At 39.8% G+C, this 21,266-nt stretch overlaps 2 protein-coding genes across 4 annotated transcripts; both read left to right on the top strand.

Annotated features, from left to right (window-relative positions):
* The first annotated feature begins 5,375 nt into the window (after positions 1 to 5,375).
* Positions 5,376 to 9,213, top strand: LOC144708821 (uncharacterized). Of its 2 annotated transcripts, none has more exons than XM_078582262.1 (5): positions 5,376 to 6,016; positions 6,356 to 6,466; positions 7,511 to 7,666; positions 8,308 to 8,456; positions 8,780 to 9,213. In XM_078582262.1, the coding sequence occupies exons 1-5, from the start codon at positions 5,476 to 5,478 to the stop codon at positions 9,101 to 9,103; spliced, it is 1,281 nt and encodes a 426-aa protein (XP_078438388.1). In that variant the 5' UTR covers positions 5,376 to 5,475; the 3' UTR covers positions 9,104 to 9,213. The 2 variants fall into 2 exon arrangements, with proteins under 2 accessions (XP_078438388.1, XP_078438387.1); XM_078582261.1 differs by having other exon boundaries at positions 5,377 to 6,016; positions 8,215 to 8,456.
* An 8,926-nt stretch (positions 9,214 to 18,139) lies between these two features.
* LOC144708486 (putative receptor-like protein kinase At5g24010) lies at positions 18,140 to 21,054 on the top strand. Of its 2 annotated transcripts, none has more exons than XM_078581848.1 (3): positions 18,140 to 20,569; positions 20,684 to 20,755; positions 20,842 to 21,054. In XM_078581848.1, exon 1 carries the CDS (start codon positions 18,181 to 18,183, stop codon positions 20,533 to 20,535), a length of 2,355 nt encoding a protein of 784 aa, XP_078437974.1. In that variant the 5' UTR covers positions 18,140 to 18,180; the 3' UTR covers positions 20,536 to 20,569; positions 20,684 to 20,755; positions 20,842 to 21,054. The 2 variants fall into 2 exon arrangements, with proteins under 2 accessions (XP_078437974.1, XP_078437975.1); XM_078581849.1 differs by having other exon boundaries at positions 20,845 to 21,054.
* The last annotated feature ends 212 nt before the right edge of the window (positions 21,055 to 21,266 follow it).

A 21,266-nucleotide genomic window follows, 5' to 3' on the forward strand; every position in this document is an offset into this window, starting at 1 on the left:
TTGCATGAGATACATTTAACTGAAATTAAATTTTCCATTCAATCAGGTAATTGATCTGGCACTGAGTCTCTTAATAACTCTAAAGAAACCAAAATATGAGACTGGCATAGTTAATATGAGGGAGCATGGAGGTATGGAGCAGGTCAGAGCCTTATTGCTGACGATACTGTTATATTTTAATGCCAATTTGCAATATACAGTTAATTTCTGAAATATCTGTATTCTCTATAATTACAATTTTAATGAAAGTTTTTACATTTTTAATACGAGAAACTCAATGAATGAACTATTTTTTATGGAATTAATTTGATTTTAGTTTTAATACTTATAATAATATACTAGTTACTGATAAGCCAAAAATAGGGGTGAATTTTGCAATTTTTTAAATCCCTTGTCGTTGTTGATTTTAGCTTATACAATAAAATTGATAAAATCCTAACTGAAGATGTATAATGAAAAGTAGAGGTATTGTCCAAGGGAAGAGAGTAAGGTAATTCAATTGTGATCTGCGTAAAACATTTGACCCTAATTAAATAAAGATCATCTAATTAGAGTTAATTTGATATTCAATGAAGATCAAACCACCCTAATTAGATGATGAATTAAGAAAGGGGGGTAGAAGAGAGGGTAAGAATAGAAGAAGTAAGGAGCTCAAGATTGACTTCTTTGATCCAATAAAAAGGATCAAAGAGGTCAATCAGAGGGGATAAGAAGAAAATCTGATTGGTCAAAATGTTACCCAATCAAAAAGAGCCATGTCACCACCCGTGTGTGCGCTTTGTATGCGCCGTGCAGGCGATGAACTTACCGCATGGAGGAATATTCCTCAAGCGCCGTCGGATTTTCATCTGACAGCCGATATTTGTCCACATGGGTTACCCTAAAATTCTCCTTGGCATTTTGCAGTTAAGTCCTTAAAATTATTATTTTCCATTTGATGCCGCCCAAAAGTATTTGCATTTATGCCCTTACGCATTCTTTCTCCTCCATTTTTTTCTGAAACTATTAAAAAATTGTGATTAATTGCAAGAAAAAAATTGTGATTAATTAAGAAAAACCCATCCAACTTTAGAAATTTCTTTAAAACTCATATTCCCCTTATAAATATATCATTTTCCTAGTTAAAAATTCATTTCTTGCTCGAATAAATTCCCAAAAATCCAATAAAATCCTACAAAATTATAGAAAATTCAGTAATTCGCTCCCTCATTAATTAACATCAAAATTAACTTTTAAACCTGCCATTTGCATTTAAACGCAAGTATTTCAAGCTTAAATAAATTCCAAAAAGTTTATAAACTTAACAGAAAATCAAGGAAAATTAGAAACCACTTGGAAACATTAATTACATGTAAATATATGATAACAACCCTATTTTTAAACTCTTTAAATGCATAAAATTGGGCTAATTACTTGAAATAAATACCAAATTTAGTGTGTTATCAGTTACTATTATAAATAAATAGTTGGATCTTCAAATTTTACTCTGGTCATTTGGTAACATTTATTGACCTAGAATGGTCAGTAAAAACTCTATGAATAAACATTTATATTTATATTTTTGACTGAATTATGTTTATTATTTTTCATAAATAAATAAATAACTAAGTGAAATGATAGATATCTAGATTAAATATGTATGCATCATCTCAGTGAAAAGAAGTGATGAATGAAGGAGATGATTTTTTCTAAAATTAGGAATACCAAACTAAAACTAAGTGGAAGGTGAGCATCAATCAAGTGAAGATGCAAGGGATAGGCAGATATTGAAATAATTCTATTTCTGTTATCCTAAATCTGAGTTGATGAAACCTAAATAGAAGGCTTAATTTGTTGAATGTAAAACAGATGTAGATGAGACCAAAGACAGGAGATGAAGGTAATCCAATAATCTAATTGAATACCCTATGATATGAGTCCCTGTTGAGTTCAGAAACACAACAGAGTATTACAAATAAAATAACATTTTTTCTTGGTGGTCTTATTTTTGCCCTGCCGTATGAGAATTTATGTAGGAAAGGTAATTTTCATGTGTATGACATGGTAATAAAAGACTTGGATAAACTTGTATTAATACATATATATGTAGTTATTATTTATTCTAAATAGTAAATAACTTCAAGGTTGATATAAGCTAGGAGTCCATCAACCTTTAGATTTCTAACACATAAAATTAAAATATAAAACGCATTACTAATTAACTCTTTTAGTTTTAATTTTTTCTAAATTTACAATATCTAAAGTCCAAAACAATCACCAAGTCACAACTAGGATATAAAACAATTATAAAATTAGAAGCTGCAAGTCTACACACTTGTATATTACATATCATGTCGAGGTCATGTCGGTGCTATAATTACTAATAGAAAATTACCTAGATGCTATAATTACTAATAGAAAATAGTCAAATGATGACCATGTCGGTGAAAAGAAAAGTTAAATGATGGTCCACAATGTTGATAAGTGTCTTCAAGTGACTGTTTGATAAAATATGGAACAATAAAATTATTATCACCATCATGAGCTTAACAGAAATCCAATCAGAAACTTTGTTTTCCGCATGATGTGTAGTTTATTCATTTCAAAGTATCATCACGCATGTATTCTGAATCACATCCCAATTTCAGTAAATCCAAATATGTATCTATGAATTCCACATTCAAAGTGGCACCAAGGAAGTAAAGAAGCCAAAAGCTTGGGAGATCAAACTCCACTCTCCAAAAAGCTCACCCCAAATCAATAACTTACAAAGATCCACATTCCATGTCATTAGTGTTGGACATTTGATATTTATTTAATATTGTTTACAAAATTCTAAAAATACCAAATCCAACTTGACGGAGAGGTTTCTACTGAGCTCAGCATAGATGCCATATATTTGACCATTTGTGGGCACCCATTTGATGTAGTAGATGTTTAACATCACCATGAACACAAACTTTCTACTTTGACTTTGACATTGACTAGTAAACCTGACCGGACCGGGACTTGTCCGGACCGGACCAGGAATGAAAAAGAACGGACCGGAACCGGACCAAAGTTTAGGAAAGATTTAGGTCTTTGCTAAAAACCCGGACCGGACCAAGATCGTCAAACCCTAAATGTCATACATATCCCGTAAATCTTAAATCCTGCTTCCTCAAACCCCACTACATACAACTAAGATGGAATATTCCTCAAATATGAAATTCTGCAATGTCATGCATTTAATGTACCTAAAAGACATGCATTTTGTTTAGGGGGTGATAATCTCAATTTTAGGGTTAAAATTCGTCGTTGGTGATTGAGATTATTCAATAAAATATATTTGACCATACTTGAAAATACGTAGTTAGTGATGAGTACGGATCGTCTCCACAGGGAACGATGATTAAGGAATTACTTTCTTAAACTAGTGATGATCAATGAGCGATCGACAAAAACACAATTCAAGGATATGAGCGAGTGATATCGATTAAGAAGTACTTAATTTATATGTTAATTTAACTTAAATAAAAGAGTAAGTGATTGTGACGGACACGATAATGAACTATGGTATGAACGAGGATAGTGGTTGGATATGGAATGGTACGATGGCAAGGATGGAGAGATGAGAGAGTGGGGACGTAAGTGAGTGAAGTGATAAATGAAACGTTGATAAAAAAAAAAACTATAACTATGATAACGATGATGTTGGGAGAGAAACAACATAAGGCGAAGACACTTACCTTAGATCCTTACGTTCCGCCAGGATCACGGTGATTTGCGAGTGCCGGTAAGCTCCCCCTCTTCTCTTTTGTCTCTTCCCACACACCCAAGACACCAAGAACACTCTTGATGGATCTCAAAACTCACTCTCTTTCAATCAGCCCACAAAAGTGGGAAGCAAGTTCAAGATGGTTTTTACAATGATCCAGGCCTCTATTTATAGATTAGAGGGTATGGAGAGAAAGAGGAGGGGAAGATGAAAAGTTATGGCCGTTGGAAGTTGAAGCAATCCTAGCCTTTAATTTCTTCTCTCTCTTCATCAATGTCATCAGTTTGTGCCTGTTAAGAAGTCAAAGCACTTGGTATTCTGTGGCTTTTCGTATTCCGTGGCTTTTCATATTCCATGCCTTTCGTATTCCGTGGCTTTTCATATTCTATGGCTTTTCGTATTCCGTGGCTTTTCGTATTCCGCGACTTTTCATATTCCGTGCCACATGTACATGTCAAAAGGACAAAAAACAAAGAAAAAATCTCTTTCTCAATGCTGATGTGGCGGCGCATCCGCACGCCACGTCACACTATGCCATAAAAAAAACCAAAATACTTAAAATTTCATATTAAATCAAATAAAAGCCCAAAAAATACGTAGAAATATATTTTTTGAATCAGAAAAATCATATCTTTCCAAATTTAATATCCAAAAATTCCATAAAAATCATATTCTTTCTCAAAATTTATATTCTTTTAGAATATATTATTAGAAAAATCCTAAAATATAGAAAAATTTCAGAAATTTGTTCTAAAAATAGATTTAATCATTTTAAGCTTGATAACATGCAAATATGAGTAATTTAATGCATAAATACGCATAAATATAATAATATAAGGCACTAAAGATGCATGTTATTAGGGAGAATACTACGTATCAGCATGAACTCCCGTTTTTGTAAGCCAGGCACCATGAACTTTCATACTTGTTCAAAAAATACCACGAACCAATAAGAAGATGCCAAGTGGCGTCTTCTTATTTTTTTTGGTCAGCGATGGTCAAGTGCTGACGTGGTAGCCAGATGGATTCCACCGTGGTAGCCAGGTGGACTCCACGATGGCATCCACATCTCCGGCCACCGACTGCCCCCGTCTCCGGCCGATGCTGCCGCGTGTCTCCAGCCGCCAACGCCGCCGCGCGTCTCCGGCCGCCGACGCCGCCACAGATGTCAAACCGCAGAGAAGAAGGACGAAGAGGAGAAGAAGAATAAGAAGAAGAAGAAGAAAATGGAGAGGAGAAGAAAAAGAAGAAGAAGAAGAAGAAGAAGGAGAAGAAGAAGTCGGCGGCCGGAGACGCGCGGCGTCGGCGACGGAGAGCAGCGGCGTCGGCGGCGAGACGCTGGCGCGTCGGCGGCGAGACGCAGCGGCGTCGGCGGCCGGAGACGCGCGGCGGCGTCGGCCGGAGACGGGCGCCGTCGGCGGCCGGAGATGTGGATGCCACCGTGGAGTCCACCTGGCTACCACGGTGGAATCCACCTGCCTACCACGTCAGCACTTGACCATCGCTGACAAAAAAAAATAAGAAGACGCACTTGGCGTCTTCTTATTAGTTCATGCTATTTTTTGAACTAAGTATGAAAGTACATGCTGCCTGGCTGACAAAGACGGGAGTTTATACGTAGTATTCCCCCTTTTGTTTATCAGCTTCAAGGGTGGCTTCATACCACCTCTCTCTTTCTCTCAACGTTCGTTTCCCTCTGCATAAATCCCCACAGAGATTGAGAGAGAGAGAGAGAGAGAATGGGTGCCCAGTTCTGGGCTTCTCTTGGGTCTTCCCCAGCGGCGCTCCCTGCAATACAGAGAGAGAGAGGAGTCGCCACCGTTCTTCCCGTCAATACAGCAGCCATAGCCAAAAACCCATCTCCCCAAATCCAAAAATCACAATACCCACAAAGGAATTTCAATTCTGCGCACTGCAATATGCATCAAAGAAGCCTCCGCTTGTCTATCAGAGCCTCCTCTCTTTTCAACCGATCTGGACCGCTTCTTTCTCCTGATGATCAATGGGCGATGTGGACTGCTCTGTTTGCTACTGGCGCTTTTGGAATTTGGTCTGAGCAGAAAACAGCTGCTGGAAAAGCGCTAAGTGGCGCTCTGGTTAGTACTTTGGTGGGTCTCGCCGCAAGCAGCTTGGGGATTATCTCTAGTCAGACCCCTGCTTATAATGTGGTTCTTGAGTATCTTCTTCCTCTCTCTATCCCTCTTTTGCTGTTTAATGCTGATCTGCGGCGCATTCTGCGGTCGACTGGGACGCTTTTGCTGGCTTTCTTGCTTGGCTCAGGTCGTTCCCTTGGAGAATTCTCCATGATCTTGTGATTTCTTGCGGCAAATCTGTCTTTTTTCATAGCAGGAGATGTGTAATTTTCATTGTGGTGGTTACCCATTAGTCTTTTTTTTGGTTAGTTGACTAAACACAACCCTTTCCTTCATTGAGAAGAGGTTTTATCCGAACCGTCATCCATTATGGGGCAAGAACTAGAATAAAAAAAATATAAACATAACATGATTTCATTCTCTATTTCCTTGCTTTCTATACTTAAAGAATTTGATTTTTTTTCATTCTCGCTAAATCATGTTCTCTTTTTATTTTTTTTAGTCATTTTTTCTTTTAGTTTTGCAGTTGCAACGGTTGTTGGTACCGTAGTGGCATATCTTGTCGTGCCCATGAGATCACTTGGGCCAGATAGCTGGAAAATTGCTGCAGCTCTCATGAGTCGACATATTGGAGGAGGTGCTTTCTGGAGACTACCGATTAATTTATCTTAGATTTATACAAAATGCCTTGCCAATTACAAATGAAAATACATGTTAGATAATAAGTTAAATATGTTATGTAGACCATGAAATTATAAGTTATTATTTGCATGGAAGTTATCTGGTGCATTGGAAATGAGCTTTGTTTTGGGTGGAAGAGTTGGTCAAGACATTGAATAAAGTTTTTCTTCTTATCCATTGCTTGAGTGCGTCCTGTTGTACTTTTCTGTGATTTTTCTCATTATCTTGAATTTTGGACTCTTACCCTTTTCTGCTTTGTATTCAATTTTATCACCTTTTTCTGCCACAATATGGTCTCCGAACAGAGTGCCTGATTATACTGAAGGGCAAATGTCCTGTTATTTTGGGTAAATAACTGGATTAGGACGAAAACATCAGAAAACACTAGGAAGCTGTAGTCACAGATTCAGTGTGCATTACCCTGTGGCTTTTTTGATTTTATAACTCATGATATAATCATTGAAATGACTGAACCCATTTACTTAATCCGATTCCAAAGAGTCTGTGCAAATTAAATAATATTTAAGGATTGTTCGCATGTCAGAAATGTCAAAGGTTCTCGTTTACTCGTACGATATAAAAAATTCTAGATATCTGGAACTCTGTCACATCTTCTTCTGGCATAAAAATCATTAAGACAACAGCTGCAATACCAAATTTTCCATGGGTGAGAAAAAATCCCATTTAGTTTTCACTGTTTCTTACTACCAACCGTAGGTTTCTGCATATGGTATCACAGTTGCTCTCATCGTCATGTTTCAAATTTGTTTGGGAAATACTAGACTAGTATTTTTTCATTATCTGGGTAATAGAAATCTCAAGGCAAGGAGCAATGCGGCCACTGATAAACAATATGCATAATGCACTAACACGTAATAAATTTCCAAAATTCAATATCACGGCTATTTTAATTTTTTTAGCTTTTGATATGGATTTTTCTTGATTCAGTTCAACCCTTGGTTTCGAGATTTGGTTATAATAATAATGTTTGCTGCAACAGCTGTCAATTATGTGGCTGTTTCTGAGGCTCTTGGCACGTCACCCTCAGTTTTGGCTGCTGGACTTGCGGCAGATAATGTCATTTGCGCTTTATATTTTACAACTATATTTTCTTTGGCCTCTAATATAAATCCAGAAGATTCTTCACAAAATAAAGGTGCGTGCCTGCTGACTTTATCATTTTGGATAATCTTTCCATACAATTGATCTGCTGCTTTGTACGTTTGCTACTATTTGATAACCCATGTTTCAGTCCAATGAAAACATTTTATTTGGTCCTATTTCATTTCCTAATCTTCATTGTTCTCAAGCCATCTTTATTTGGTCTTATTTTATTTTCATCTTCCTAATCTTCATCTTCATTTCCTAATCTTCATTGTCCTACTTCATTGTCACGATCAATGGTTTATCCTCATTTCAATAAGAATTACCTGCACTTCGACAAATCAGGGTTCAAATCTGTTCTTTGCTTGAATTATTTAACTATGTAGTAACTGTGAGAAGTTGGGGTGTCATTATAATTTTCCTTGTTTAAGCTTCCTATTACTTTATTAGAATAGAGAACCCTCTAGTTAAGTGAGTTTTACTTTTCTCTTTCCCTCCGTCTGTCTTCCCCGATTCAACTCTTCTATCCCTTCAGTGGATTTTTTATATTATTTTTTAATTATAATTTCATTTTATATGGTATTTTCTATGCTTGAGCAGATAACGTCTTGGCTGATGAACCTCCCACTGGGGATAAGCTGCCTGTATTGCAGGCCGCCACTGCCCTTGCTGTCTCTTTTATGATATGTAAAGTTTCCACTTTACTCTCTAAGTGGATGGGCTTCCCAGGAGGCAATCTTCCTTGCATAACGGCCGTGGTCGTAGTGCTGGCGACACTATTTCCAGCAAGTTTTCGTACTCTGGCCCCTCCTGGAGAAGCAATGGCGTTGATTCTCATGCAGGTACCCACTATTTTTAAATTTCAGTTGATATTTAATTTGATTGAATGATAGAGATGGAAACCTGAACTCTAAACCCTTAACTCATCAGTCAGTTTCTTAGATAAGTCTTGGTAACAAAACTTTTGGTAAATTAACTGAATGATATCCCCTTTGTTATTCTGCAAAAGAAAAAATTGAATGTGCCTGTAGACATCAAAACTGGGCTCTGGACTCTTTCTTTTTAAGTAGGACCTCAATGATAACAATTATCCGGAATTCCATTTGCTGTGTTTCAGTGTATTACTACTTTTTTGCTTCTTCAGCTTTTTATTTTTCGCATGCAGGTGTTCTTTGCTGTGGTAGGCGCAAATGGGAGCATTTGGAATGTAATAAACACAACGCCGGGAGTATTTGCCTTTGCTTTCGTGCAATTGGTGGTTCATCTGGCTGTCATACTCGGTGTTGGAAAATTGCTAGGAATTGATAAGAAGCTTCTACTTTTGGCATCAAATGCCAATGTCGGGGGACCGACGACAGCCTGCGGAATGGCTACAGCCAAGGGATGGAGTTCTCTCATTGTGCCTGGAATTCTAGCTGGAATCTTTGGGATTTCCATTGCCACATTCCTTGGAATTGGATTTGGTGTTCTTGTTCTAAGGAATCTGTAATCATGTACCTAGAAGCACTTAGTTCTTTGAAAAGGTTACCATGTACCTAAAAAATCCAGAAGATCATTCTAATGATCCCAAAGAACTTCCATCATCTTTTACCAAGGTCATATCTTTGAGATATATTTTTTTAGCAATGTTTAAAATCTGGTGTGATCTTTATGAGTTAGAATAGTTTTTCAGTTAGAGTGCTATAAGCAAATGAGAATTGGGAAGTAATTGTCAGCAATATGAGATGGGTAGTTTGACAAGAGCCCTTTGAAGGTAGAACAATCCCAATTACATTTTTTTTCTGAACACTCTCCTCACTGTATCAAGAAAATTCTAGAGAGAAATTCTGCGTTTGCATTCTCAAGATTGTCGAATGAAAAAAAATCCTAGGTTAGTCTTGAAAACAATAGATAAATTTATTCACCAAGAGTAGCCACCTATGGGTGTCCTATTGACATTAAAAAAAATGAGAAACCTTGAGAATTTAAGCGTAACTACTAAATGGTATTGTGGGTGAGACGTGGTCATCTTCAAATGGCTTAGGCATTTGATAGAGAGTATCTAACTTTTTATCAAACAACAAATAGAGGAAAGATAGGATAAAGATATTAGTACATGTCAGAAAGAGGAAAATAAAATAAATCTACGGATGAAGAGTGAACCCAAGATAGATCAAGAGATTTAATAAATAATATGGGTCTTTACATCATTCCTTAGCCTCTGAATAGAAAATATATGGGCAACCAAATACTAGTAAGGTCAGCATTTGTCATATTAGAGAGGCAAGTAGTTCTCCACAACCTCCAATTGGATTTTAGGTTATAATCCAGAAAATAATCTCCATCAAAGCTTGAATTAAATTTGAATCCAATTTCACGAACAAAGCTACAGTTGGGTGATCAAAGTTTTAGTACAGAACATATAGAATGGCATTTTAAAGGGAAAAATAGTATGCATTTGAAACATACGATTGATGACAATAAGCCCTTGAATTTTAAGCTTTAAACTTTTGCTTTGAGGGAAATACACATCAAAATTTGAGCACTCCTTGTTTATAATGAAACAAGGGGACCAGGATGAGAGACCAGGAAGAGATAGAAGAGAGACTAGGATGAGAGACCAGGAAGAGAGAGAAAAGAGAGAGCGAGAGGAGAAACCAAGAAGAGAGAAAAGAGTGAGCGAGATGAGAGACCAGGAAGAGAGAGAAGAGAGACTAGGATGAGAGACCAGGAAGAGAGAGAAAAGAGACAGCGAGAGGAGAAACCAAGAAGAGAGAGAAAAGAGTGAGCGAGATGAGAGACCAGGAAGAGAGCGAAGAGAGACTAGGATGAGAGACCAGGAAGAGAGAGAAAAGAGAGAGAGAGACCAGGAAGAGAGAGAAAAGAGACAGCGAGAGGAGAAACCAAGAAGAGAGAGAAAAGAGTGAGCGAGATGAGAGACCAGGAAGAGAGCGAAGAGAGACTAGGATGAGAGACCAGGAAGAGAGAGAAAAGAGAGAGCGAGAGGAGAAACCAAGAAGAGAGAGAAAAGAGTGAGCGAGATGAGAGACCAGGAAGAGAGCGAAGAGAGACTAGGATGAGAGACCAGGAAGAGAGAGAAAAGAGACAGCGAGAGGAGAAACCAAGAAGAGAGAGAAAAGAGTGAGCGAGATGAGAGACCAGGAAGAGAGAGAAAAGAGACAGCGAGAGGAGAAACCAAGAAGAGAGAGAAAAGAGTGAGCGAGATGAGAGACCAGGAAGAGAGCGAAGAGAGACTAGGATGAGAGACCAGGAAGAGAGAGAAAAGAGACAGCGAGAAGAGAAACCAAGAAGAGAGAGAAAAGAGTGAGCGAGATGAGAGACCAGGAAGAGAGCGAAGAGAGACTAGGATGAGAGACCAGGAAGAGAGAGAAAAGAGACAGCGAGAGGAGAAACCAAGAAGAGAGAGAAAAGAGTGAGCGAGATGAGAGACCAGGAAGAGAGCGAAGAGAGACTAGGATGAGAGACCAGGAAGAGAGAGAAAAGAGACAGCCAGAAGAGAGAGAAGAGAGACTAGGAAGTGAGACCAGGAAGAGCGAGAAGAGACAGCGAGAAGAGAGAGAAGATAGACTGGGAAGAGATGTGAAAGCGTCCAGAGAAGATAGAAGAAGATGTAGAAGGGGAGAAGGAGAATAGATGAGAAGAAGAGGCAAGAACGAGGCTTCAAGATCGTTGATTCTTTATTATTTTGAAACTTTACAAATGCGTTGGTATTTATAGATATTTCTATAAGAATAGTTATAGACAGTTATAGATCCAGATCTGTAACTGTCTATTTTAGTTTAAAGCCTAACCGTTAGTTTGTCTAACGGTTTGTTCCTCCTACCTAGATTTAATCCTAACCACTAAATTTAATCCTATCTATATTTAATCCTATCAACTAGATTTAATCCTATAATTAATCCTATCAATCTATTTCTCTTTAACGAGAATAAATGAATATTTTCATTTTACTAAGTAGTTCTTAAACCCTATTAGTCGAGGTTGATGCTGCCATAATATTGTCCTCGTCTTCACCCCCGCGCAAGCTCATCGGCGGCGGAGAAGACGTTGAGCTTGGATCGTAGCTCCCAGAATCTTGGCTTAGAAAGGGGCTTGGTCAGAGCATCCGCCAGTTGTCCTTGACTTGTAATGAATTTGATGTCAAGAAGATTTGCTGCAACTTGTTCTCTTACAAAATGAAAGTCTATTTCAATATGCTTCATACGGGCATGAAAAACTGGATTTTTTGCTAAATAGGTAGCTCCAATATTATCACACCAAAGCGTAGGAATAGATGATGATATCAGCTGTATTTCTGTGAGAAGAGAATTTATCCAAATAACCTCCGATGCTACATTTGTCAATGCTTTATATTCTGCTTCACTACTTGATCGAGCAACAGTAGATTGTTTCTTTGAACTCCAAGATACTAAATTTTTACCCAAATATACTAAATAACCAGTAGTAGATCTTCTATCTATTTGATTTCCTGCCCAATCGGCATCCCTGTACGCATTTAAAGACAATGCAGAATCTGAATAAATCATAAGACCATATGTAATACTTCCTTTTAGGTAGCGAATTAGGTGTTTTAAGGTTCTCCAATCATCAGCTGTAGGTTTATGCATTTTCTGACAAGCTTTGTTAACAGCAAATGCTATGTCAGGACGAGTTAGAGTAAGATATTGAAGACTGCCAACTAAACTTCGATAAGTTGAATCATCTAATACATCAGAAGAAGAAGATGAAATAGACGATTGACTTAAGGGACATGAAGTAGGTAATGGTTTACAATTCTCAAGATTGGCTCGTTTTAGAATAGAGTAAATATATTTAGACTGAGAAAGAATAAATCCATTATTGACTTTTATTAGTTCAATACCAAGATCTTTCCTTACAAGTGCAGAAACTTTATCTTCAGGTGAAGCCTGGTACCCCGATAGTGGAGCTACACATCATGTTACTTCTGATAAAAACATGCTTCATCAATCTGGTAGTTATCATGGAAAGGATCAACTTCACATCGGTAATGGCTCAGGTTTGCATATCTTATCCATTGGCTCTTCTAAAATTGTTACACATGATAAAAGTTTATATTTAAAAGATGTGTTGCATGTTCCTGAAATAACTAAAAATTTACTGTCAATTCGGAAACTAACCATGGATAATGATGTATATGTTGAGTTTCATTCTTCATATTGTCTTGTGAAGGACAAGAAAACAAATAGAGTTCTTAGTCGAGGAATCATAAAGGACGGACTGTACTGCCTCGACTCTTCAAGTTCAAACATGTCTCAAGCTTTTCTGAGAGAAAGAGCTTCAACAAATACCTGGCATGCGCGACTTGGACATCCACATTTTCGCATTTTACAGTTTATAATAAAAAAATTTGGTCTTCCAAACTTTCACCTTCGCAAACATTTTATATGTGATTCTTGTTGTGTTAGTAAATCACACAAACTTCCTTTTACTCCAACTCATCATCTCTCAACAATGCCATTGGAAATAATACATTCTGACTTATGGGGACCATCTCCTATACAGTCTCACTCCGGTTATCTTTACTATGTTGTGTTTATTGATGATTTCAGTAAATACACCTGGTTATATCCACTTAAAAGGAAATCTGATGTTTCTTCTACATTTCTGGAATTTCAAAAACGAGTTGAAAATTAATTTTCTCTTAAAATTAAGTATTTTCAGTCTGATGGAGGTGGCGAATTTCAAGCTCTTCATCCTTTTTTAAAAAAAACTGGTATTATTCATAGAATTTCCTGTCCACATACACCAGAACAAAATGGTACTGCTGAACGAAAACATACACATCTTGTTGAAACAGCTTTGGCATTACTTCATCAAGCTAGTATGCCACGCAAGTTTTGGGATGAAGCTGTTTCTACAGCCACTTTTCTCATCAATAGAATGGCTACACCTGTTTTAAAACATAAATCTCCTTTTGAAGTTCTTTTTCATGTTTCTCCTAACTATTCTTGGCTCAGAACTTTTGGATGTCTTTGTTTTCCATATTTAAGATCATATTCGAAACAAAAAATTAGATGACAGATCAGAGAAATGTGTCTTCATGGGGTATAGTACTCATCATGTTGGATACCGATGTCTATCTCTTCATACAGGTAAGTTCTTTATATCTCGTCATGTTATTTTTTATGAAGAAATTTTTCCTTTTTCAAACCCAAATTTTAACTCATCTATGCCTAGTCTTCTTGGAACTCGACCACCTGATAATTCCTATCATTTTCCTATCCAATTTTCAAATCCATCTTTTACTTCGATATCCAAATCAACTACAGATCCTCCAACTCCAAAAGATCACCCATCTTTAGACTCTCATTCACCAATATTAAACTATTCTCCATCCTCCTTTTCTTCTCCTAAAAACAATGATTCCCCTTTCGGATCATTGCCTTCTAATACTAATTATGATTCCAGTCCATCATTGATTGATCTATCTACTACTTTAGATAGCACACCTGAATCTAATGTTAAACTTAAAGTCAAAACATTATCTGAGGTCTATCGCTCTGACGATAAGTATTGCTCTGCAGCATCAGCTGTTTTTCATCCGTCCACTTCCTTACCATTGAAAAATATTACCATTAAACATCCTCTCCCTATGTGCTTTAATACATCAGTAAATTCTCCCTTAGAGCCTACCTCGTTTTCAATAGCATCTAAAAATATGAACTGGATGCATGCTATGGAATCTGAATATAAAGCACTTCTTGATAATAATACATGGTTATTAGTTCCACAAAATCCAAATCTTCATGTGATTGGTTGTAAATGGGTCTATAAACTCAAATATAACTCTAAATGAGAAATTGATCGTTATAAAGCACATTTAGTAGCTGAAGGATATAATCAGGAAGAAGGTTTTGATTACTTTGAAACCTTCAGTCCAGTTGTTAAACACACTACTATTCGCTTACTATTATCTATTGCTATTAGCAGTCAATGGAAAATTCATCAATTAGATGTGTCTAATGCCTTTTTACATGGGGATCTTTCAGAAACTATATACATGGAACAACCTCCAGGTTTTAAAAATTCTACCTGTCCGGAACATATATGTCAACTCAAGAAGTCAATTTATGGTTTGAAACAAGCACCTAGAGCTTGGTTTACCAAATTAACCACCTTTCTTATTACTCTCGGGTTTTTGGGCTCCAAAACTGATACTTCCCTATTCTATAAACTTGATTCTCTTACACCTATTTTTATTCTTATTTATGTAGATGCTATTTTTGATAATCTGTCCAGCACTTGATCCTATCAATAAACTTCTTACTGAACTTCAAACTCGTTTTGCAATTAAAGATCTTGGCCCTGCTCATTTCTTCCTTGGTATTGAACAAATAAAAGTCAATAATGGATTTATTCTTTCTCAGTCTAAATATATTTACTCTATTCTAAAACGAGCCAATCTTGAGAAAATATGGTCTTATGATTTTCATTTTACTCACTAGTTCTTCATAGATTTAATCCTATATTTAATCCTATCAATCTATTTCTCTTTAACGAGTATAAATGAATATTTTCATTTTACTAACTAGTTCTTAAACCCTATTAGTCGAGGTTGATGCTGCCGTAATATTGTCCTCGTCTTCAAGAGAGACCAGGAAGAGCGAGAAGAGAGACCAAGAAGAGAGAGAAGAGAAAGCGAGAAGAGGGACCAGGAAGAGCGAGAAGAGACAGCGAGAAGAGAGAGAAGAGAGACTAGGAAGAGAGACCAGGAAGAGCGAGAAGAGCCAGCGAGAAGAAAGAGAAGAGAGACTGGGAAGAGAGACCAGGAAGAGCGAGAAGAGAGACCAAGAAGAGAGAGAAGAGAAAGCGAGAAGAGGGACCAGGAAGAGCGAGAAGAGACAGCAAGAAGAGAGAGAAGAGAGACTAGGAAGAGAGACCAGGAAGAGCGAGAAGAGCCAGCGAGAAGAAAGAGAAGAGAGACTGGGAAGAGAGACCAGGAAGAGCGAGAAGAGAGACCAAGAAGAGAGAGAAGAGAAAGCGAGAAGAGAGACCAGGAAGAGAGAGAAGAGAAAGCGAGAAGAGAGACCAGGAAGAGCGAGAAGAGAGACCAAGAAGAGAGAGAAGAGAAAGCGAGAAGAGAGACCAGGAAGAGCGAGAAGAGAGACCAAGAAGAGAGAGAAGAGAAAGCGAGAAGAGAGACCAGGAAGAGCGAGAAGAGAGACCAAGAAGAGAGAGAAGAGAAAGCGAGAAGAGAGACCAGGAAGAGCGAGAAGAGAGACCAAGAAGAGAGAGAAGAGAAAGCGAGAAGAGAGAGCTAGAAGAGAGACCAAGAAGAGGGAGAAGAGAGCGAGAAAAGAGACCAAGAAGAGGGAGAAGAGAGAGCGAGAAAAGAGACCCAGAAGAGAGAGAAGACAGAGCGAGAAGAGAGACTAAGAAGAGAGAGAAGAGAGAAAGAGGAGAGTAGAAGAGAGAGAAGGGTGAGCGAGAAGAAAGAAAGAAGAGGGTAGAAGAGAGAGCGATAAGAGAAAATAGAAGAGAGAGCGAGAAGATAGAAGAGACAGAAGAGGGAGAAAGGAAAAAAAGAGGAGAGAGAGTGAGAGAAAGATAGAGAGAGAGAGAGAGAGACAGTGACAGAGACAGGAAGAGAGAGATAGAGACTTGGCCTTCCAAAGTCTTCTAAACGAGTAACCAATTTAATCCCATTAAATCAAGCACCCTGGACTGCCCTCCACTTATCTTAATCAACCCATCTCCATCCCACCCTTAACAGAACACCACACACACAATTAAGCTCTGTCTTAAGCCCTACCCAATCCCCAACAAAAATTAAAAATATCAAACATTCTTCTTACCTCAATTCCCATGAAATAATGCCATTTTGATACTTCTTAAGCCCTGCCCAACCCCCAACAAAAATTTAAAATATCAAATATTCTTCTTACCTCAATTTCCATTTGGAGCCAAGATTATACATGTTCATTTTCACATAAAATGGCATTATTATATAAATTATGAAGCCAAAGTAAAAGATTATTTCTTGAACATAAAGCTGCACTCCTGTAGCGTAGGAGAGGAATGTATGCACTTCGGTTAGGGTCGTAGTTTATGGTTAGGAATTTTCTACAAATCCTTGTTTCCAATTAAAGACTACTCACCTCCGTTTCATTGAAACATTAAAATAACAACGTTCTTCCTTCCTCATCTCCAATTTTCCACAAACCCTTTTTTCCCCCATTAAAAATTACTCATCTCCATTTCTTTAAAACATTAGAAGTATCAACATTCTTACTTCCTCATCTCTAATTTTTCTCAAAACCTTTTTTCCCCTTTCAAAAGTATTCAGCTCCATTTCTTTGAAACATTAAAAGTATCAACATCATTCCATCCTCATCTCCAATTTTCTACAAAACTTTTTTCCCCTTTCAAAATTACTCAGCTCCGTTTCTTTGAAACATTAAAAGTATGAACATCATGCCATCCTCATTTCCAATTTCAACAAAACCCTTTTCCCTTTTCTAAATTATTCACCTCCATTTTCGAAAAACATTAAAAGTATCTGATGGAGGACCATCGGGAAGTTCCCGCTCAAGCTCGCCAGCAGCTGCATCATGGAGCCCGAGCCGACGCGAAGAACCCAAGCTTCAAGTACACTGCTTGACGTTCGGTGTGATAGTTGTTTATTTTGGCATCTCTTTGTTTGTTTATGAACTTTTTATGGCCCCTGTTTTGGGCTAGTATCTTGTTTCATATTTGTTTTAATCTGGACGATTAGGGGAATGTCTCTCATTGGACAATTCCCCTAAAGGGTCCATTAGGGCAACCACCCTTACCTATATAAGAGATGGTATGCCCTAATGCCCTGTTTGGACTTCATCGTGAAATTCAGAATTTGCATGTTTCTCTTTGATGTTCCTCCTCCTGCATGGAGATCTACGGTGATCTTGTTAGCATAGCTGCAGAGAAGTTGGTGACTGGGAGTGATGGCCTCTCCATTACATCGGTCTTCAAGCAGATCCGTCTGGTCACTGGGAGCCTGCCCGGCCCTAGACCCCTCGTGTCATCTATCAGTCTATTGATCTAGTTGACGACTTCCGAGTAATCTTCGCTGATTTTCTAAATAATTTCATCATTCCTTCGCACATACCATACACCCCGTTGAATCATATTACATCAGTATCAACATCATTCCATCCTCACCACTAATTTTCCACAATTCCTTTTCCCCCACTAAAAAATACTCACCTATATTTCATTAAAACAGAAAAATATCAAAATTCTTCATTCCTCATCTCCAATTCAAAAAACTCAACCCCATTTCTTTAAAACATAAACAAAAAATCAGAACTCGTCATTTCTCATCTCCAATCTTCCACCAAACCCATTTTCCCCATCCAAAATTACTCACCCCCATGTCTTTAAAAAAATTCAAAACACCAAGCAATTAACACAAGCTGTTACACACAAAAATTCCAACCCGTTCCCCCGTCCTCTCACCACAACTTAACTATCCTACACCCACCAAAGCAAACAAGAGTCTTCCAACACCTATAAATACCCACTCAAGAAGAAGAAGAAGAAGAAGAAGAGTAGCTCGAGCTTTCCATGGCGGCGATGGCGAGGTGGCTATGGCGGAGCGCTGTCGTTGTCGTCGCTCTTCTCTTCTTCGACGCCTCCGCGTACTCCCCCGGCACCGATTTCCTTCTCAACTGCGGCGGATCAGACACCGTCAGCGGCGCCATGGACGATGGAAGAACCTTCGTTCCTGACGGTACTTCCTTGTCCTCCGCTTTCTCCCTCTCCACTCGCCATGAAATATCCCTCCTTGATCCCTCCCCTTCATCCTCCCTCCCCGATCTCTACCGCTCTTCAAGGATTTTCACCTCCCCTTCCTCCTACCTCTTCCCGATTAGCCGCCCCGCCCCGATCTTCCTCCGCCTCCATTTTCGCCCATTTAGGGCTCCAGAATTTGACCTAGCCAGCTCTATATTCAACGTTTCTGCATCTGGGTCTCCCCTATTGATCGATTTCCGGCCCCCCTCTAGCTCTATTACTGTTGAAGAGTTCGTTTTCTGGTTTGATCTACCGAGATTGGAGCTCAATTTCGTTCCCGACGTCGGTAGTAACGGTGGGCTGGCCTTTGTCAGCGCAATTGAGGTCTTCTCTGCTCCTGCTGCGATTATCCCCAATTCTGCAATCGAGATCTCGGCTTCAGGGGCGAGGACGAGCTCTGCGGTCTCTGCTCAGGTTCTTCGGAAGTGCCACCGAGTCAATGTCGGTGGCGCTCTGCTCTCCGCCGGCAACGACACGCTGTGGCGGCGATGGCTACCGGACCTCGGCGGCGGCGAAAGCTACCTTGTTTCTCCGGCTAACCAGTCACAGACTGTCGTCTTCCCTGGGCTGGTGAGCTACCAGGATGGAGGCCCAACTCAGGAAATCGCCCCGAATGCCGTCTATGGCACGGCGAGGAAGCTGAGAATTGGCGGCGACGGCGAGCTCCATAACCTGTCTTGGAGCTTCTCCGTGCCGGCGCGGCGGCGGTTCCTTCTCCGTCTCCATTTCTGCGACGTCGTCAGTGCTGCATTGTACACTCTCTACTTCAACGTCTTCGTCGACGGCGTCCTCGCCATGGGTGATGTTGATCTCTCCAGCCTCGCCGCCGGCCCAGTTTTGCACTCTCCATACTATGCAGACTTTTTGGTTGATGCTGGCAGAAGTGGAGTTTTGCAGGTGATGGTCGGGCCATCGGATTGGAGTCCACCCTCCCTGGCCAATGCCATTTTGAATGGTGTAGAGGTCATGGAGATGATCGGGGCGGCAGAATTCTCGACAATTCCGGAGGCCCAGCGAGGGAAGCTCCTCTTTGGGTTGATTCTCGGGTCCCTCTTGGTCTTCTCCTTGCTCATCGCCATTGTTGCACTGGTAATTCTCCGGCGGTGGAAGCAGATTGGCAAGGGGAAGCAGCCGGCCTCCATGATCAGCCGGCCGTTGCCGTTGAATTTGAATCTGGGCCTGAGAATTCCCCTCTCAGAGATTGCTGCTGCCACTGGCAACTTCTCCAGTTTGAACCAGATCGGATTCGGCGGGTTTGGCCGGGTCTACGAGGGCGCACTCCGGGACGGAACTAGAGTCGCCGTGAAGAGGGCCGATCCTGGCAGCGCCGGCCAAGGCTTGACGGAATTCATCACTGAGGTTCAGGTCCTCTCACGGCTCCGCCACCGCCATCTCGTCTCCCTCATCGGCTACTCCACCGATCAAGCCGAACTGATCCTCGTCTATGAGTTCATGGACCAGGGTTCTCTCAGAGACCATCTCTACGGCACTGGCAAGGCCCCTCTGCCATGGAAGCGCCGCCTGGAGATCTGCATCGGCGCGGCCAAGGGCTTACACTATCTGCACACGGGTTCTGATCAGGTGTTCATCCACAGGGATGTCAAGTCATCCAACATCTTGCTCGCCGCGGGGGGAATTGCAAAGGTGGGTGACTTTGGGCTCTGTAAGATGGCGCCTTTGGCGGGAGCTTCGCAGGTGGTGACAGGGGTGAAGGGAAGCTTCGGGTACCTCGATCCAGATTATCTCAAAACTCAGCAGCTGACCTGCAAGTCGGATGTCTACTCCTTTGGCGTGGTGATGCTCGAGGTGCTCTGCGGGCGGCCGGCTATCGATCCCAGCGTGCCGTCTGAGATGGTGAATTTGGCTGAGTGGGCTTCGAGACGGCACCAGGAAGGGCTTCTCGAGGACATTGTGGATCCTGCCATAAGAGGGTCTCTCGCTTCGCAGTCGCTGGTCGAGTTCATGAATACAGCAGCGGCATGCTTGGCGGTTTGTGGGGCTGATCGGCCAGCCATTGCAGACGTGTTGCGGAGCTTGGAGAACGCTCTCCGGCTTCAGCTGAGTCATTGTCCATGTGATGAAGATAAAAGGGCTCAAGAGGGAGGGGAACTGGGCTCTACTTCATGATCTAAGTCATGGGTGGAGCTTCCATAATTCGCTGGTGAGCTTATTTGTTATCAAAGTATTAAACCTCATTTTCACTGAATTTCAAGCATATCCAGTGGTTAGATTTCTTTTAATTATACTACTTTCTCATACTCCATATATGTTTTAGATAATGGTTAAGAATGTGGGCATTCAGGCTCTGCATCTGAGAAAAGTGATGGGCCGCGTTGCTTTTTTCCTGGTGTGCTTACTTGTCCTCGAAGTTTCTAGTCCCATACTCCCTTCTACTGTAAGATTTATTACCGTTTATTTTGTCCTTTCTTGCAGCAGGAGACAAAGGTTAGAAGAAGAACCAGCATTTCTCCCTCATTAAAACAAAAACAAAGGGGTAAACACTACGTCTTTATTTATTTATATGATTTTCCTATGCTCGTTTGTGAATATTTATTTCCATATCTATTCTGGGATTCTGGTAAAAATATAGAGTTGAACATGTTGTAATGTGTCGCCCCCAGTTTTAGTTTATTGTACAAAGATCAACGATGGATGTTTTCAAGAAAAAGAAGCAAAGATCAACGATGGAACACACTGTAGATCTCTAAGGGTTCAGCGGATAAAAGGCAATGACGTGAAACTTATTAGATTAGGAATATCATTACACGTCGAGCTTTACGTCTACAAAAAGATATTACTTTGATACAAGTTTGGTCAGTACTGAAAGTCCTTCCAATGGCTCAGTGAATAATTTATAT

The sequence above is a fragment of the Wolffia australiana genome, chromosome 10 (assembly GCF_029677425.1).
Source record: "Wolffia australiana isolate 7733 chromosome 10, ASM2967742v1".
Classification (NCBI taxonomy): Eukaryota; Viridiplantae; Streptophyta; class Magnoliopsida; order Alismatales; family Araceae; genus Wolffia; species Wolffia australiana.

Coding starts and splice junctions, on each gene's coding strand:
- LOC144708821 (XM_078582261.1), top strand. CDS start 5,476: ATGGGTGCCCAGTTCTGGGCTTCTCTTGGGTCTTCCCCAGCGGCGCTC. Junction 6,467..7,510: donor GAGTCGACATATTGGAGGAG/GTGCTTTCTGGA, acceptor TTGCTGCAACAG/CTGTCAATTATGTGGCTGTT. Junction 8,457..8,779: donor TGGCGTTGATTCTCATGCAG/GTACCCACTATT, acceptor TTTCGCATGCAG/GTGTTCTTTGCTGTGGTAGG.
- LOC144708486 (XM_078581848.1), top strand. CDS start 18,181: ATGGCGGCGATGGCGAGGTGGCTATGGCGGAGCGCTGTCGTTGTCGTC.